This window comes from Pecten maximus, chromosome 5 (assembly GCF_902652985.1).
Source record: "Pecten maximus chromosome 5, xPecMax1.1, whole genome shotgun sequence".
Taxonomy (NCBI): Eukaryota; Metazoa; Mollusca; class Bivalvia; order Pectinida; family Pectinidae; genus Pecten; species Pecten maximus.
The window spans coordinates 6052095-6071100 of NC_047019.1; the positions used below are offsets into that span (position 1 = coordinate 6052095).

The 19006-nt window shown below is 32.6% G+C and overlaps 1 protein-coding gene across 1 annotated transcript in view; it reads left to right on the top strand.

Moving 5' to 3' along the window:
• The first annotated feature begins 11719 nt into the window (after window positions 1-11719).
• LOC117326727 (peptidase M20 domain-containing protein 2-like) overlaps window positions 11720-19006 on the top strand; it is a 10267-nt gene continuing 2980 nt past the window's right edge. Inside the window, exon 1 of the mRNA XM_033883449.1 lies at window positions 11720-12115. Within this exon, the coding sequence (XP_033739340.1) occupies window positions 11750-12115 (366 nt within the window). The 5' untranslated portion in view covers window positions 11720-11749. The remainder of the gene's footprint in view (window positions 12116-19006) is intronic.

A 19006-nucleotide genomic window follows, 5' to 3' on the forward strand; every position in this document is an offset into this window, starting at 1 on the left:
ATCCTCGATTGTTGATACCAGATCCTAGTTAGAAATTCCGCTAGCCCCGACACAAAGTCTACACCAGACATGATATCAGGGGCTATGGCGGCAGGGTCAGCATAAACTCGAGCTAGCCAGATCCCTGAACAATGTATACAGGGTAAAGACAGAGACGAGCTGGAACGTGAGCTTGAACTCTGTTCCAGGAAGATCCCCTAAACACTGCATTAATTCAAAGCTAATTAAGTTTTATGATTTGAGCATTGCGTTCGAGTAGCAAACCAAACATTTACACACTGACCTTTACGTAGTTCCTGCCTTCTCGATGTCTATCCAACATTTGGCCTCAGATCTAGATCACAATTATACTTCCGGGTCGTTGTACATAAATGTAGTACATATGATTATTTCAGGACTGTTACTAAACATTTTTCCTGACTTAGCTGTTGCAGATATGTGCATAATTTTAGCATAGAATTATAGTGCAATATATATTCTAGTGATATAATTTTGTTCTGGCACAATTTCCATGTTTGTTTGTGTGGTAGGACACAGGGAGTTATAAGGCTTGAGTAGTAATATTGTTGTAATTTTCCGGATATTCCTATAATATGTTGGGGTGCTGACACTTAAATCGAAATATCTTTCTTAAATGCCGATCATGAGGTACTTTCCAGCTCACTGTAGGGTTCAGCTTAAATAGTTCTACAACGTGATGTGAACACAGTTATTTTGCAAAGTTTTGGAATATTTTAATCTTGTTTTTATTCTTTGGTAGAATATAGAGGTAGATAAATTGTGGTCTGAGACCATCTATAAGTCATGACGTCACAAAATATGAATATTACTTTACTTACGTAAGTAGTGCACCAAATGAATCTAACACATCGATAGCAAAAAAACGTAACACAAAAAACAGAACATTGAGACAATAGTTCAAGCACGACATTTGGAATGCTTGATGGAATCTCTTCCCCTGAAACTGCATATCCGCAAATAATCGAGCCAATGCAACACAAGTTTAAATATCACAAAATGCTTTCGGATGATTTGAGATTCATATTTTGTGAGTCATAAATTCCTATATTTCGTGAATATTAATTTATCTACAGATAACATTATCGAAGACAGGAAACAAAATTGAAAAATAAATAAAGAATATATTTGACCTGTTAACTGATTTTCCTGGTCTCCCTTATCATTGTCATGTCCCTTAACATGCAGTGAAGCTTTGTTTACTCAAAATAGACAACAAACAGACAGGTGTTTGCGTAAATTGCTAACTTTGATAAGGTTGCTGGATTTTATTACATGAAGTTAAGAATGATTCAAAATATTTCTAAGCCTCATAAAAGATTTTTGAGTGAAGATGTGGCAACAGCTACCGCCATCAGAGTCTGCATCACTTTAAAATGGTACAATAACATCAAACATAAGCTTTATTTAACACCTCAAGTGTGCTGCAAGCGGGCTGCCCCAACCTCTCACCTTTATTAGGTTAAGAGGGAGTAGGATTTATCTAAACTCGAGGCCAGCTGGTAAGTGTTTACTCACTCATTCATAACCACAATGAATTGATTGCATGAAATGCAACAGATTAAAATACACATTGTTTAGTACATATATAAACAATACTCTTTTGGCCTCAAGTGACCCTGAAATTAAACAAGCAACAAATTGACCTAAATCTGCTGAAAAGCAGTTTGAATCAAACATGAAAAAGATATGATACAACAAAAGACAATGGTCTTAGTAAGGTTTCACATACAAAACACATATTTTTGGAACAACATTTTACAATGCTCAGCTGATAAAGCTGATCTAAATAATAATAGTATAAAAATAACCCATGTAAATTGAGACAATTGCTTACTAATGAAGGGGAGGAGGCAGGGGAATTTTCACTGTTTTCGGAGGAAAAATTTCTAACAAATCCAAGACGTCGTCTTGATGCAGAGGAGAGAGTGGAGATGATGACTACAGTCCCAGCCCCACGGCCCTTTCCTTGAACAATTAAATTTTACCTTTACCTATTTCAGCCAATTGGAAATGGCCTTGGTCCAAATATGGAATGTTTTTCCAAATTACGGTATCAGAATTCACACTTACATTAACGAAACGAAATAATTATATTGTCAATAATATATAATAATATATAGTATAAAAATATACTGTTTATTTTACTTGCCGTCCATAGCTGATTATATACCAGTCCCAAGTTAGCATATAATTGTATAGATCTAAATAAAATATATATCTTTATATTTCATTTAATTGGATCATTATAGTCCATTTGATAGATAGAGGCCTTCTTATTACGTAGTATGTGCTTTATTAGACCTTGTCAAGCGGAAGATAGATTTCCTGTTCGTTTTTGGTGTTTTTAGATGTCTTAAACAATACTGTCCAAAATGGTGGAATATGTTGGTTATGCATTTTTACGCAGGTAACCAAGCCAAGAAACCGGTGGGTGCCGGTTTGTACTGGGTCAACCTCTTTCCAGAACGAATATAGCAGGGATGATACCTAATACGCTTTGATAGTTTGATAGTGAAACGATTGAATCTTTAACACTGCATTTTTAGCACACCTCCCCTTCATTTTAATAGAAAGAAACCTCATATTAAAATGCATAAAAATGAGAACTACAAAACACAAATCTTCAATCTTTTCAAATGACCCGACATCCATGTTTTGGACGTCATCTATTCCATCTAGATTTGATTAATACCACTGTTCTCTACGGAACAGTATATGAGATGACCTGAACACAGACCAGCATATATATAAACCCTTTTCCGGTCAAAGGGAGATAATTATCAGATTGATATGTATATATTGATAGAGAGCAGTTTAATTCATGATGCACCGATAAACCAACCGTATAAATGTATACTAGAACCACTAGATGTCATATCTTAGAACTTTCACTTCACCAACACGTCACTAGTCTGTCTTGCGGTGACTTCAAAAATATTATCTTTTATTTTACTCTTCTATGACCACCTTGTTTTGGGATGAATGCCAAACTGTTGATTTCCGTTTCCATGTTCGGGTAAATTCAACACTATTGATGTTCAGTTCCATATTTGGGTGAATTCAAAACTATTGATTTTCGTTTCCATATTTGTGTGAATACAACACTGTTGGTGTCCGATTAACATCACACATTGACAGTCCATTGAAAAAGTAAATTCAGCTTTGAAAATGTAAATTCAATAAGCCGTGTGTTCGTAATACTAACACATTCTCTTCACAATCACATGCTATCAAATCTTTAGTTAATAATTATCATAATATTATCATAATAAACCATATATAATATTATCATGAATAGAACAGAATATAGGTCATTGCCACCTGACCAATAAAGTTTGTAAGGTGGTATTGTATTATACGAGTTCTCATAAAACTTGTAAACAAATCCGTAAATCCAAACAAAAATCAATAAAACAATTGGAAATTTTAAATGTAAACGGAAACAGTACAGGTATATTAAGATAAGGTGGTCCATAAAGTAAGCATTTTCAGCTTTATTGACGACACACGCCATGCAAATCCAGGTTAAGTCTTGAACTTGGATGATGACAATGTAGCCATCAAGCGTATCAACAAACATCAGAAACCGGCTTCGTATCGCATAAGGAAACATACTTCCAAGGGAGATCGTGATGTTGGTCATAAAACGAACAATTATCCTTATCAACTTGTATCTTTTAAAAACATATGTTGTTAGCCTTCCCATTTATAGACACAATTTGTCAAGGAAAATCTCGAGAAGTCGTTGAATGTCGAATCACCCTCAACATAGGTAGATGAAGTAAGGGTACTTCATTACTTCTAGCTGATTAGTTAGAAAGCTGGAGTATGCAATAATACCTACAGAATACAATTTGTGTTCTATATTTTATTTTCACCTGCATACCATTGATTTAAGAATACATTTCTTTAAGTGTCTCATTTAAATCTCAATTAATCGCATTTCTCTGTCATCGCCAGCGTCTTGTTGAGAGTCCTCTACTTAAAAGTATGTTATTCACGGCATGTGCTTCTGATGTATTCTAAAAGCTTTTCATCCTCCTAGTATACATTTATGTGATAACAAGTTTGTATGTTTTATTTCACATTAAGATTAAGTAGTTTTAATAGGACACTAATACACACTGTTTTCATTTTCAAAATAAAAGTAAATGCATTTGTTTGTTTGTTCGCTTGTTTGTTTGTTGCTTTGTTTGTTTGTTGTTTTATCTATTGTGGCATTTTGCAGACCTGTTATTGGCTATATGTTTCGATTATGAAAACTGTGACGTCATATGTGACATACGTTGCGACGTCAACCAAAGAAAGAACTATGAAGCGGAAATTCATGATAAGCTACTGTCTTCACTCGTTTGCAAATATATATAATGTTACAACTCCTTCCGTTCCGAATTTCATTTCACTCCGCCAAAGCCTAACTAAACTAAAATAGCATTTAGTGTGTCTAACGTACAACAATCCTTTACAATAAACCTTAAACAGAATGGAATCTAATGATCTATATCTTGTTTTAGAATGATTCAGGAGATAAACGTGAGTTTATTCTGAAATGCAATGTAGCTAAAATCGGTTGTTGAATATTGGGTTTAACGTTCTCGAAACAGCTGTAGAAATGTAGGGAGAGCTATTGTGCACTAGATTATGTTTTTACAAAATGTATATTTGAATATTGTATATTCTTTGTTGTCTGAACTATTGTTGTATCATATCTGCATTATTTTATTTATTATATCATATATGTATAACATTATTTGTAATATCATATATGTATTACATTTTATGTTTTATCATATATGCATTGTATTATTTGTTATATCATACCTTCATATTATTTAATATTATATCATATCTGTATCCTTTTATTTGTTATATCACATCGGTATCATTTTTTTGTTATATCATATCTGTATTATATTATTTATTATATCATATTTGTATTATATTATTTGTTATATCATATCTGTATTATATTATTTGTTATATCATATCTGTATCATTTTTTGTTATATCATATCTATATTATATTATTTGTTATATCATATCTGTATTATATTGTTTGTTATATCATATCTGTATTATATTATTTGTTATATCATATCTGTATTATATTATTTGTTATATCATATCTGTATTATATTATTTGTTACATCATATCTGTATAATATTATTTGTTATATCATATCTGTATTGTATTATTTGTTATATCATATCTGTATCAATTTTTGTTAGTCATATCTGTATTATATTATTTGTTATATCATATCTGTATCATTTTTTTGTTATATCATATCTGTATTATATTATTTGTTATATCATATCTGTATTATATTGTTTGTTATATCATATCTGTATTATATTATTTGTTATATCATATCTGTATCATTTTTTTGTTATATCATATCTGTATTATATTATTTGTTATATCATATCTGTATTATATTATTTGTTATATCATATCTGTATTATATTATTTGTTATATCATATCTGTATTATATTATTTGTTATATCATATCTGTATTATATTATTTGTTATATCATATCAGTATCATTTTTTTGTTATATCTTATATGTATTATATTATTTGTTATATCATATCTGTATCATTTTTTTTATATCATATCTGTATTATATTGTTTGTTATATCATATCTGTATTATATTATTTGTTATATCATATCTGTATCATTTTTTGTTATATCATATCTGTATTATATTATTTGTTATATCATATCTGTATTATATTATTTGTTATATCATATCTGTATCATTTTTTTTGTTATATCATATCTGTATTATATTATTTGTTATATCATATCTGTATTATATTATTTGTTATATCATATCTGTATCATTTTTTTTGTTATATCATATCTGTATTATATTATTTGTTATATCATATCTGTATCATTTTATTTGTTATATCATATCTGTATTATATTATTTGTTATATCATATCTGTATCATTTTTTGTTATATCATATCTGTATTATATTATTTGTTATATCATATCTGTATTATATTATTTGTTACATCATATCTGTATCATTTTATTTGTTATATCATATCTGGATATTATTATTTATTATATCATATCTGTATCATATTATTTGTTATATCATAGCTGTATCATTTTATTTGTTATATCATATATGTATTATATTATTTGTTATAGCATATATGTAAGAATCATGTTCTTGAAGTTATGAGTGGTCATATACAGCCATAGAATAATACAATGCGTCAACAATATTTCTTTATTTCAATATTTGAATAATAGGGCAAACCACTACTCCTAGTTCAACTGTGATTTCTGCAAATCTTAGAATTTTACTTTCCCCTTTAATTATTTTCTGTCTTTGTCTGATGCATTGTCGGAAGGAGGCTACGTATCCTTGAAGCAATATGCTATTATATTCTTTGTACATGCGGTTTGTAATACCACTCATGCAAACTCTCTAATAAGCACGTGCCTGTAAGACAAAAACCTTTATATGGTAGTAAAACCTTGTTATCTCGAAGTTAATTATGAAATCATGGAAAACTTCGGTATGTCCCGAATATTCGAGATAACCTTGCTTATTTCATAAGGATTTTCTTGTTGAAGCTGAATTATTACTCTGAGTTAAGCAGAGTATTGGAGTCATCAGAATTCGAGATACCGAAGTTTGGCTGTATTCAAATCAGCAATGAGTTATAGCAGTTGTAATAAAAATTCTGTAACAATTAACGAGAATTATAATAGCATAAGTTATAGAAAGAGTATACACTTAACCAACAAATGTACTCGGACCAATACATTAGCAATCTAAATTTGGTGATTATTGAGAACACCACTGTTGACAAAACTTGCAGCATGTCATATAACTGATAACACTTTACGGAAACTTATTATATTGTCAGTCACCCCATCCTCGATACTTAAAGGGATACTTTCACTTTCGCTTCCTGCATCCTTGGAATATGTCAAGGTAAAATCGAAAGCGGACGACAAGCTATATGATTGGTATCAAGATAAAACAAAAAACGTGACCACTCTTTGAACTAATGCATGAGTAACAACCAAGTTCAAAGTCTGTCAAATAATTGGCATGGCGGTCTTGAAATTTCTTTGATGTATATCAAAGGATCAGACTAACCCATTTGTTTAATCCACAAGATGGCGGTGATTGTGCTTCCGTTTTCGTAATGTCATATTACATGAAATCAGAGAGCAAAGATTAATGTAAACCCGGAAATTCTTAGGATAAGGTCAACTGATGAACTTAGAAATGTTAGGTTTCATAAAGCCCTATGATCGCACTTCATGGCAAAGTAGTATGTGCTTTGTTTAAGAGGTGTCACGTATAACCATCATTATGAAAGCATGTGTTTTAGATTTAAATGGCAGATAATATAGTATATCATTAAGTCAGTTAACAATATGAGCTCTGATTTCATACTATTAGGCTATGTGGTACCAATTAAATTAATCAAGGCTGCTTACAAAGGTTCTGTTCCCTGACCCTTTCAAAAAGTTTACACTGAGGAAGAAATTGCATTGTAAGTTAATATATGCGAGCGACAAGCTAAATCTATTGCATTTTAATGCCTTGTTGAATCATGTTACAATCTTCAGCATCTTCGATAAACCACTGGCGATTATATTTTAACGATATATAGGTATATCAAATCATCAGATAACACAATTGAGTAGGGGTTGCAGTTCAAACAGAAGTCCAAATTTTGATTGAAATGTATTGTGTTATTTCTATGATGCTTCAGTGTAACATTCGACGATAAAGTGTTTAGCCATTTTGTGCCCCCATACATGTCCTGTGTCTCTAGGATCACTGCATCTCGCTTTAAACTATGCGTTGGTAAGCCGTTATCATCCAATAATGTCTTGTTCTATGATTTAATTTGTGAAAACGTGCTTTTGTTGCAACAAAGTTTGGTCTCAAAGTATACGTCCAATCATATTCATCAATAGATATATTCACCAGTATTGACCTACAATTAATAAAGATTTAATATCTGAAATAAAGAATAAAGATAATGACACATTAAAAATTAATCTGGTATAATGATCATAAAGGTGTTACAATTTCTACTCCTTGTAAATTTCATAGAATATAGAAACGTAAATATGTTATTTGTTTTATTACTTGATCAAGTGTCAACTCCGTTGTTTCAGAAACAAAGACATCATTGTCTAAGAGCATTTAGAGCTACTATCACGTGTGCGTAGAGTTCATTGTTTATCTACGATCACGTGTTTTCAGAACTCATTGTTTGCCGATGATCACGTGTATTCAGAACGCAATGTTTGTCTACGATCATGTGTAACAAGAACTCATTGTTTGCTGTGATCACGTGTATTCAGAACTCATTGTTGCCGATGATCACGTGTATTAAGAACGCAATGTTTGTCTACGATCATGTGTAACAAGAACTCATTGTTTGTCTACGAACATGTGTCACAAGAACTCAGTGTTTGCTGTGATAACGTGTATTCAGAACTCATTGTTTGCTGTGTTCAAGAGTATTCAGAACTCATTGTTTGCTGTGATCGCGTGTATTCAGAACTCATTGTTTGCTGTGTTCAAGAGTATTCAGAACTCATTGTCTGTGTTCACGTGTATTCAGAACTCATTGTATGTGTTCACGTGTATTCAGAACTCATTGTTTGCCGAAGATCACGTGTATTCAGAACGCAATGTTTGTCTACGATCATGTGTATTCAAAACTCATTTTTTTTGTCTACGATTACGTGCATTCAGAATTCAATGTTTGTTTACGATCATGTGTATTCAGAACTCATTGTCTACGATCACGTGTATTCAGAACACGTTGTCTTCAATCACGTGTATTCAGAACACATTGTCAACGATCACGTGTATTCAGAATTCATCCTTGTCTATGATCACGCGTGTTCAGAACTCATTCTTGTCTATGATCACGTGTGTTCAGCGTTCAATGTTTGTCTATGATCACGTTTATTCATAACTCATTGTCTACGATCACGTTTGTTCAGAACTCAATGTATGTTTACGATCAAGTGTATTCAGAGTTCACTGTTTGCAACAATCACGTGTATTCATTGTTGGTCCATGATGACGAATATTCAGAACTCAATGTTTGCCGTGATCACATGTGTTCAGAGTTCATTGTTTGTCTGTAATCCTGTGTATTCAGAACTCATTGTTTGTCGATGATCACGTGTATTCAGAACGCAATGTTTGTGAACGATTATGTGTATTCAGAAGTTATTGTTTGTCAACAATCACGGGCATTCAGAACTCATTGTTTGTCTACAATCACATGTAACAAGAACTCATTGTTTGTCTACAATGACGTGTAACAAGAACTCATTGTTTGTCTACAATGACGTGTAACAAGAACTCATTGTTTGCTGTGATCACGTGTAACAAGAACTCATTGTTTGTCTACAATGACGTGTAACAAGAACTCATTGTTTGTCTATGATCACGTGTATTCAGAACTCATTGTCTACGATCATGTGTATACAGAACTCATTGTCTATGATCACGTGTATTCAGAACTCATTGTCTACAACCACGTGTGTTCAGAACTCACTGTTTGTCTGTGATCACGTGTATTCATAACGCAATATTTGTGAACGATCATGTGTATTCAGAACTTATTATTTGTCTACAATTACGTGTAACAAGAACTCATTGTTTGCTGTGATCACGTGTATTCTGAACTCATTGTTTGTCTGCGATCAAGAGTGTTCAGAACTCATTGTTTGCTGTGATCACGTGTATTCAGAGTTTATTGTTTGTCTTCAATCACGTGTATTCAAAACTCACTGTTTGTCTATGATCAAGTGTATTATGAGCTCATTGTTTGTCTACGATCACGTGTATTCTGAGTTCATTGTTTGTCTTTTATCACGTATATTCGAAGTTCATTGTTTGTCTATGATCACGTGTATTCATAACTCATTGTTTATGATCACGTGCATTCAGAACTCATTGTCTATGATCACGTGTATTCAGACCTCATTGTCTATGATCACGTGTATTCAGAACGCATTGTCTATTATCACACGTATTCAGAAATCATTCTCTACGATCACATGTATTCATAACTGATTGTTTGTCTATGAGCCATCCAGAACTCACTGTTTATCAACGATCACGTGTATTCAAAACTCATTCTTTTTATAAGAGCACATGGCATAAACCGTATCCCTCTATTTACTTTAATTTTAAATCAGTGACATATGAATATGTCTATAGAAATAAAGTATTGTCTCGATCGTAGAGGAGATTTCCCCCTTTGTCTGATGCATTGCCTCTCATCCTTTGAGGGAAACAGTGCTGTCAAGCATCGCAAGAGAAAGCGAATTTTATAAATCACTGGTACAGAATGTCTATTTGTAATATCCTGTTGTTTACCTCAAAATAAAATCATATTCATATTCTGCACTCGGGCATACAAGGAAACACGTATCTTGTAATCCATATTTCACTTTGTCGGATGTAACTCATTACGTAACCTGTTTTACCCATACGGCTCCATCCGGACGAAAATAAACACTTTACAGTATATTTGACAGTAAAAGCCCTTGCATCCCGTTGTTATCAACATATTTTGTTAACAAAGGAATAATTAACTGTTTACTGAGAATGGAAGTTTAAATTACACTAAATGTTAGTAAGTACATTATGAAAAAGGATATATTTTCATTCCACTTCAGAGCTACATAGGAAACGCATTAAGATAAAAAATATCTTTCAAATCGATAAAAAACATGAATATAAAATTATCAATTCTACATAAAATTGGTAAAAATTTAGCCATATTTCTAGCAGCAAAATAAATTACAATTTTCGTTTGGGATATTCATCAATTGGCCAATTTTCCCGATGTTTATAGGTTGACGGAAACACACGAACCGTGTTTGGATGGAATATTTAAAATGTTCTGCTGTTACAAATGTTTACACAGTTTTAGATTGTATACCTGAACATGTTTGTATTAGTTAAATGCGCTCTAGAGTATATACGACCTAGAGAGAGAGAGAGAGAGAGAGAGAGAGAGAGAGAGAGAGAGAGAGAGATGACCTTAAATCGATTTACTGGATTTAATAAAATTTTGAACATATTGAAAAATATAGCCATTTTGTTCATCAGATAATATTTAGGAGAACCCAAGAGAATAACATAACATAATAGTAATAACAAACAGCACAGATTCCAACGATTTCATTGACCAATGAAAATGTCGGTAACATCTGTCGTTATCAACTTATGTCGAATGAAATGAGGGATAACAAGATAACAACGACCTACTCGGAAAATTACCAAATGTTGGTTTCCTATGAATGTATAGCGAAAACTCCCAAAATCGACTTTCTACAGAACTAATTACAACAGAACGAAAATGTTTAGAAAATGGATTCTTCTTTATTGTAGTAGAATCTGGATCATCATACCATAGTAATAAAATAAACAATGTTTACCTCAGTGATCAAGACACGAGCGCCATACCATCAACTAACTTATGACGAGATTTGTTGTATAATTCGATACATATATACTAATATTTATTTATTTATTCATTTATTTATTTAAATTCGTCGAGTACAACTACGACAGGAAATTCATATATATTCTATACCTATCATACTTATTACATTACTTATCATTAACGGCGACTCAATATCCGTTATATACGGTAACATTACAACAGTACAGCATTAGTCACAACGGCACAAAACATGGCGGAGTTAAAGAAAGTTGCTTGTGAAGCGATCGACGGGGTAGCTTCGGAACTAAACAATATCAGTCAGGAATTATGGAAAAACCCAGAATTGAACTATAAGGAGCACCATGCTCACACAATACTGACTGATTTCCTGGATAATCAAGGATTTCACGTGGAGAGGAAGTACAAACTCGACACGGCTTTCCGGGCCACATTCGGTGACGATAGCGCGGGTCCACATGTGGCGGTGTTGTGTGAATATGACGCGCTGCCAGATATTGGTCACGCATGTGGACACAACCTGATAGCAGAACTGGGCGTGGCAGCCGGGGTTGGAATTAAGGCTGCCATGGAAACATCCGGGAAACCTATCGGCAAGGTAGGTGATTACAAAATTGATTCCATTATTTCGAAATAACAACAATGTTTACTATCAATAAATATATCAATGTAGATATGGGTCGAATTTCAATGTATTTTTTTACTTACAATATTTGTTCGGAAAATCATTGATCATTGGTTTGAAATTTAGAATCCAGGAAACATATTGAACCACAATGTTAATGCATTAAAACGTTTAGCTAATTGGTCATCTATTTTGGTTATGAAATAAATATCACTAAAGATCTAATTTATGTTGTTGTTTTTTTTTGTTTTTTTTTTTTCCATTTTGTTTTTCTTTTCATTTCTTGTTGGCAAATAATGTGGAACTGCAGAGTTTTAGCAAGGAAGCAATACAAACATTAAATAGAGGAAATTTGTCAATTTTTCTGGTCACTTTGTCATTTTGGCCATTATCATGTAAACAAGTACAGATATATATAGGTCTATAGTAAATGATACACAGAATGAAGAGTTTAAAACATCGCTTCGGCTGGCCAAAGGCTATTCAGTGGACAGCTCTTGAATATTTTAATAGCAGCTGTCTTATCTTCGATGGCTATGTCAATATATTCTATACCTACAGGTCGAACTTTATTTACATATACGTACGGATTTCTCAAATATGAATTAAAGATGACACTCATGGGAATGAAAACCTCAAACCCAACATCTCTGCAGTGATGATAGCCATATTTAGGAAAAAATAAAAGTTGATCTGTGTGGCATAATGGAACAAATAAAGCAGATCTTGGAAAAAAACCAAGAAGAAAAATCCAAAAAACACAAACAAAAAATAAAAGGTTTTGTTAAATGTAAAAAAACAGTTATATGCCGAGACAATCTAATTTAGATAAGACTTGACATTTCCGCTCAAATACTACACTTGTATATTATACGATACATTGCAATGAGAGAGAGAAAAGAGGTATCGCCCCTGAACTAAGATGACTGGAATGTTCTCTCCACCTCGATGTTTTCGGTATTTTTCATGGAATACTGCAAAATAACGTAAGTTATATAAATATTTACGTCAATTGTTTTCTGCACATAATCGTGCCGGTCTACAGATCTTCTTGAACTGAGTGGCGATAATTACCAAAACCTGGAAGAAATGTTGATGTCTCAAGATATATCCGAGACAATGGAGGACAAGATGGCGGGAAATACGGAAGGCAAATCATCTTTTGCTAACATCAAAGCTTCCAGTAGCCGAGACCATACTGGAATGGATGTTGTAGAAGGATACGGATCTACTACGCCAATCTTTTTACTAGAAAAAATACATTCTTGGTCTGATTCAATCGAAGCGCAAGGACCGGCTCACACACAAGGAACTTTGCAATGATATTGGTGAAAAGAGAGGTGAACCATGGATGTGGTATTTGCAACGAACATTGAAAATGTGGCGGATATATGTGGACAACATGCACAATCGGACCAAACTGCTGATTTCAGGTACGATCATACGCAAAAAATGTCCATTCATTGTCCACAAATCATAGGCGTCCTGATAACAACCCAGAATACACAAACTGAATCCGTGTTTCTAAAGTACCCCTTATCGGTCTATAGCGGATAAATCAAAGAGCTCTAACAATGTACAAGTGTGTAATAAAGTCTATGCATCGTGAGAAGATGAGAGTGGGCAATAAACTCACAAATTGTGACATAGGGGACATTGTAGTGGTAGCGGACAATCTAACCACTCCCGCCTCAGAAGTATGAAATCGGTAAATATAATGAAACCGTATTTCTACCACAATACGTCACATCACCGGGTCCCGGACGTCACCGGTACACTTTATTTACATACGCGAAATTATACTTGGCCACGTTTCCCTTTGATTCAAGCCGATATTATTGTGGTAGAAACAGGTCACACGACTCGTGATTGTTGGATATGGAATTTATTTCACACTCGTAAGTTATTTTTTAAAAGTTGCAAAAAACACTCGCTAAAGCTCGTGTCTTTTGTAACTTTTAAAAAATAACTTACTCGTGTGAAATAAATTCCATATCCAACAACCACTCGTTGTGTAACCTCTATTTCTACCACAATACGCCGTGTTATTCAACTCTCAGACCATCAGTTAACCATTACAGCTGTTGATTAACAATCTGTTTATACCACACGTGGTATAAACTCTGTACGCATTTCGATTGGCTAACACGGTGAACTTTGACCCAAGCTGCAATTGTTATTGACGTCATCAATAATCTAATGACGTCACATCACCGGGTCCCGGACGTCACCGGTACACTTTATTTGCATACGCGAAATTATATTTGGCCACGTTTCCCTTTGATTCAAGCCGATATTATTGTGGTAGAAACAGGTCACACGACTCGAAATTGTTGGATATGGAATTTATTTCACACTCGTAAGTTATTTTTTGAAAGTTGCAAAAAACACTCGCTAAAGCTCGTGTCTTTTGTAACTTTTAAAAAATAACTTACTCGTGTGAAATAAATTCCATATCCAACAACCACTCGTTGTGTAACCTCTATTTCATTCGCAGATGCCAAGACTAGATGTAGAAACAGGCAGGGCATGTGTGATTAGGGACTGTAGAAATGTATGGGTATACAGGCAGTTCAACATGTCAGGGCATCGTATATTTGACTATCACACTTTACTGCAAGACACACCAAACATACAAGCAAATGATGACCAACAACTAAATTCGGATTCCCCGGAAGAACGCGAAACGCGATGTGAACAGCCCAACGACATTGACAGGTTTGACGATGGCACCAGTACATGCACAGATGCAATTCGCGACAGCGACTCTTCAGGTGATGATGAGATAAGAAAAGAGACTTTCTCGCGTGCAAGTTCGAGCATCTCAACGCCTTTACAGGAACAGCGCAGAAAGAACAAAAAATGAAAAGATCTGAAGGCAAAAAGATCTATCGATTTTCTATTGAAGAGTTCATAAACACTTCTTATAGCCCGAAAGGCACTCAAAAGACTAAAAAAAAAAAGACTAAAGTAAAGAGAGAAAAAAAAGGGGGGGGGGGGGGGGGGGGGGGGGGGGGGGGGGGGGGCACTCGAACAGAACTCCATCTCTTCCTCTGCAAGTCTAAAAAAACTAAGTTGCATGTGCAAGTGCAGGTCACATAGATAGTACAAAGCACTTACCCCGTGTTCGGTAACTGCAGACAAACGCTTTTTGTGTTGAACTTTGTTATTGAACAAAACTAAGGTATCAAAACAAACATTTATTGTGGTTTTTTTTTAAAAGGAAGTAACTAGGATACATGCATTGTAACATAAAGTATGTGATTATATCTAGTTATACTTTTTTTAAAGTGTAGAAAAAAAAACCTTACATATGTAAAAATAAAATAAATATATGCATGAACATATGCTTTCACATTTCTCATATGCATGTATAGGTTCATGCATGGATGTAAATGATGCGGAAATATAAGTACCGTGATATATATATACATATATATTCAATAAAAACAGTTATTTGATCCTTACGGACGGAATAATAATTTTAAAACAAACGTTAAGTTTTTTGTTTAAAAAAAAAATATATATATATAAGTGTATTGGTACATCAAACTACATGTATACATATGCAAAATTTCTGAAAGAAGGAAGATTAAGTTCTGGAGTTCACTTAAATTATGTGTATATTTTATTACAATATTGTACATGTACACGTATGTGTGAAACTATCAAACGTAATTGTATAGATGCATCTAATTGTTTAGAAATAAAAAGATGTGCAAAATGTCTGAAAATAGAAATCCGGCATGTAAAATACATGTATGTGTATATGGTTGAATGTGTATGTAACATTCAAGTGCATATATGTAAAGTGCATATTAAGATAAAAACATATTTATATATTCAAAACATACAAAACTGAAGTATAAGTATAAATAAAATGTCTGCATCTGTATGTTGTGTATATGCATGTATGATGTCAACCTTATATGCAAGTGTTAAGTTCTCCACTAAAAGACAGCAATTAACCTCAATATGCATAATGTATCAGAAAGTAAAAATGTAAATGTAAAAGGTTGGTATGCATATGTATATACATGCACACTATGCATGTGTATGTACATGTTCCAATATATGTGCATATATGTTTATTGCTTCCATATTTATATAGTTGGCTGTTTAAAGTACATGTTTATCAAACTTACAACTTATTGACTTTTAAGGTGACTGGAAAGATTAACTAAATGAAGGGCATAGTGAAGGTGAAATGTCAGAATCACAAAAATAGGTATACTGTCATTAATCTACAAAAAAAAAAATGATAAAGCCTTCTTACAAATCTAGAAACCTATCGCTCTGCTAAATGTGACTTATGAAATTGCAATTAAAGTATTAAAAAATAATGCCAAAAATCATACATATCGACCAAACGGCTCATTCCCCGAACACCAACTCTGGTGAAGACAAAGGGAGGTGTTATTGTAGGAAGTTCTTTGAAGTTTAGTTATAGCCTGTTCAATATGGAATACCAACTCAGGTAAAAAAAAAGGGTCAACTCAGGTAAATAAATCAGATATATAGTTTTCTAATACAAAGCACTATCATATAGATGATTTTACTAGTAATAAAAATGAAATGACAATATTTATAAATATAATATATAAATAAAAAAATCTAATTTCCAAAGCACTATGCCTAACTATATATTTTATTATCAATAGTAACAATATCAGATTACAATATATATATAAAAACAAATAAAATTCAGAAGCTGTTCCCTAAACCAAAGCACTAAATATATATATTACTATTTATAATGACAATATTAGATTAAAATTATATAAATATGTAAACATGTAAATTAAAAAAACAAAAACACAAAAAAACTAAGTAGTATATCTCGAGCACAATCTGGTTTTAGAAAAGGATACGCAACCACTGAAAATATTTTCATACTACATGTTCTTATCTCTATCTATTTCTCTAAAAATAAAAAAAAACTATACTGTTCATTTATTGATTTTAAAAAGCGTTTGATACGGTGTGGCGTATCGGATTATGGAGAAAAGTGCAGACCTCTTCCCTCACGGGTAAAATTGTCCAAGTTATCAATAAATTATATAATAACACTAAATCATGTGTTCGAAACGGAAGTGAGACATCTGATTTGTTCATGTGTAACGTGGGTTTAAAACAAGACGAAAATTTGTTACCATTTTTTTTCTATATACTTTAACGATTTAGAAGATTATCTTCAACAAAATAATGGTTCTTGTTAGCAAGAAATTGATAGTTTATGTGAACATACTCTTGGTGTATATGTTAGATTATTTGTTATTCTATATACAGATGATACCGTATTGATGTCCGAATCTCCTGAAGGGCTACAAAGTGCAAGAAAATCAAGTAGCAGACTTTAAATGGCTTAGCTATATAAAACAAATACTTAATGATCCTGGTTTTAACAACATTTGGATATACCAAACCCCTTGCACATTAAATAAAACTGTTTTTAAAACGCTGCTTTAAAGACGTTTATGTGACCAATTCATTCAAAACTGGTTTTCTACTATCCAATCACCGTCTCGTGGACAATTTTACTCTATCTTTAAAAAACAGTTTAACATTGAGTCTTATCTAATTAAGCTTAATTCCCAAGAGCGCATTATTATTTAGAATCTCAAATTTAAAGTTACCTGTTGAAACTGGTAGATGAATTCGTATACCACGTAATGATCGTAATTGCTTATTATGTCATAACGGTATTGGTGATGAATACCACTATTTATTTCAATGCAATGATATTTTAGTGACAGAGTTTGGACACAGATACATTCCAAATTATTACTATATAAATCCAAGTTTAACTAAAATGGAAGGTATGTTTGAAATATGTAACAAGTCATTATTATCTAGAGTGAGTCATTTCCTGGAAATTGTAGAAAAACTTTGTATTTCAAGTAGATAATAGATAAGTATGTTATTTCATATGTTGTATTGTAGTTATTATATGTATAGTGAGATAACATTGTTTATAACTATGTTAGTAGATACACTTTTTCACGTTATTACCATGTCAGCTTTGTACATTATTTTGGCATATTGAACTCTTGTTACACACTTTATGAATAGTGAATAAAATCTTTAAATCTTGAATCAGGTGAGTTGATTTACCTGTGTTCTGATTTACCTGTGTTCTAACACTGAGAACATTTCTGTAACAGACTATAACTCCCTATCAACACACCTTAATCCCTATGTAAACACCCCACCCTAACCAGAGTTGGTGTTCGGGGAAGACCCCGACCAAACGGATACATAAAACCGATTTATTGATTTTTGATACTATTTAACGTGATTTTATGCTAAAGGCTTTAAAACGTTTTAGATTCGTGGAATATTTTGTGTCTTGGGCTCGAACAATGTATTATGAAATGTATACGGGTGTATAACTAATAATAATTGTATATCGGATACTCTGAAGAAATCTGGTTGGTCAAAAACAAAAACATGATGTTAGGAGTTGTAAAAGAGTAGATTAACTGGGATAATATAGACTATAAAATTTATGAATGGATAAAGTGCTATAATAAATGCACTAGTTATACCAAAAATTAATATTCCTACACATGAAGCATGTTAGTACTGAACTAATTTAAGTCTTGGGAAGGTTTTTTTAAAATAGCTATCGGATGATAAACCTGATAAAATTAAACGAAGTATAATGGTAAATGAATATGAGAACGTTTATGTGTGTGTTGAAAGAAAAATTGAAAGAAACTGATGCTTTTTAGGACTATAATACAATCATTAAAGAAGATCGGTCGTATAGAATTAAAATCCCTTCCTTGACAGAAAATGTTATTGAGTCAAGAATAAAATTTCATATTACACGTATAATATATGGTATCAGTTTTTTTTTGT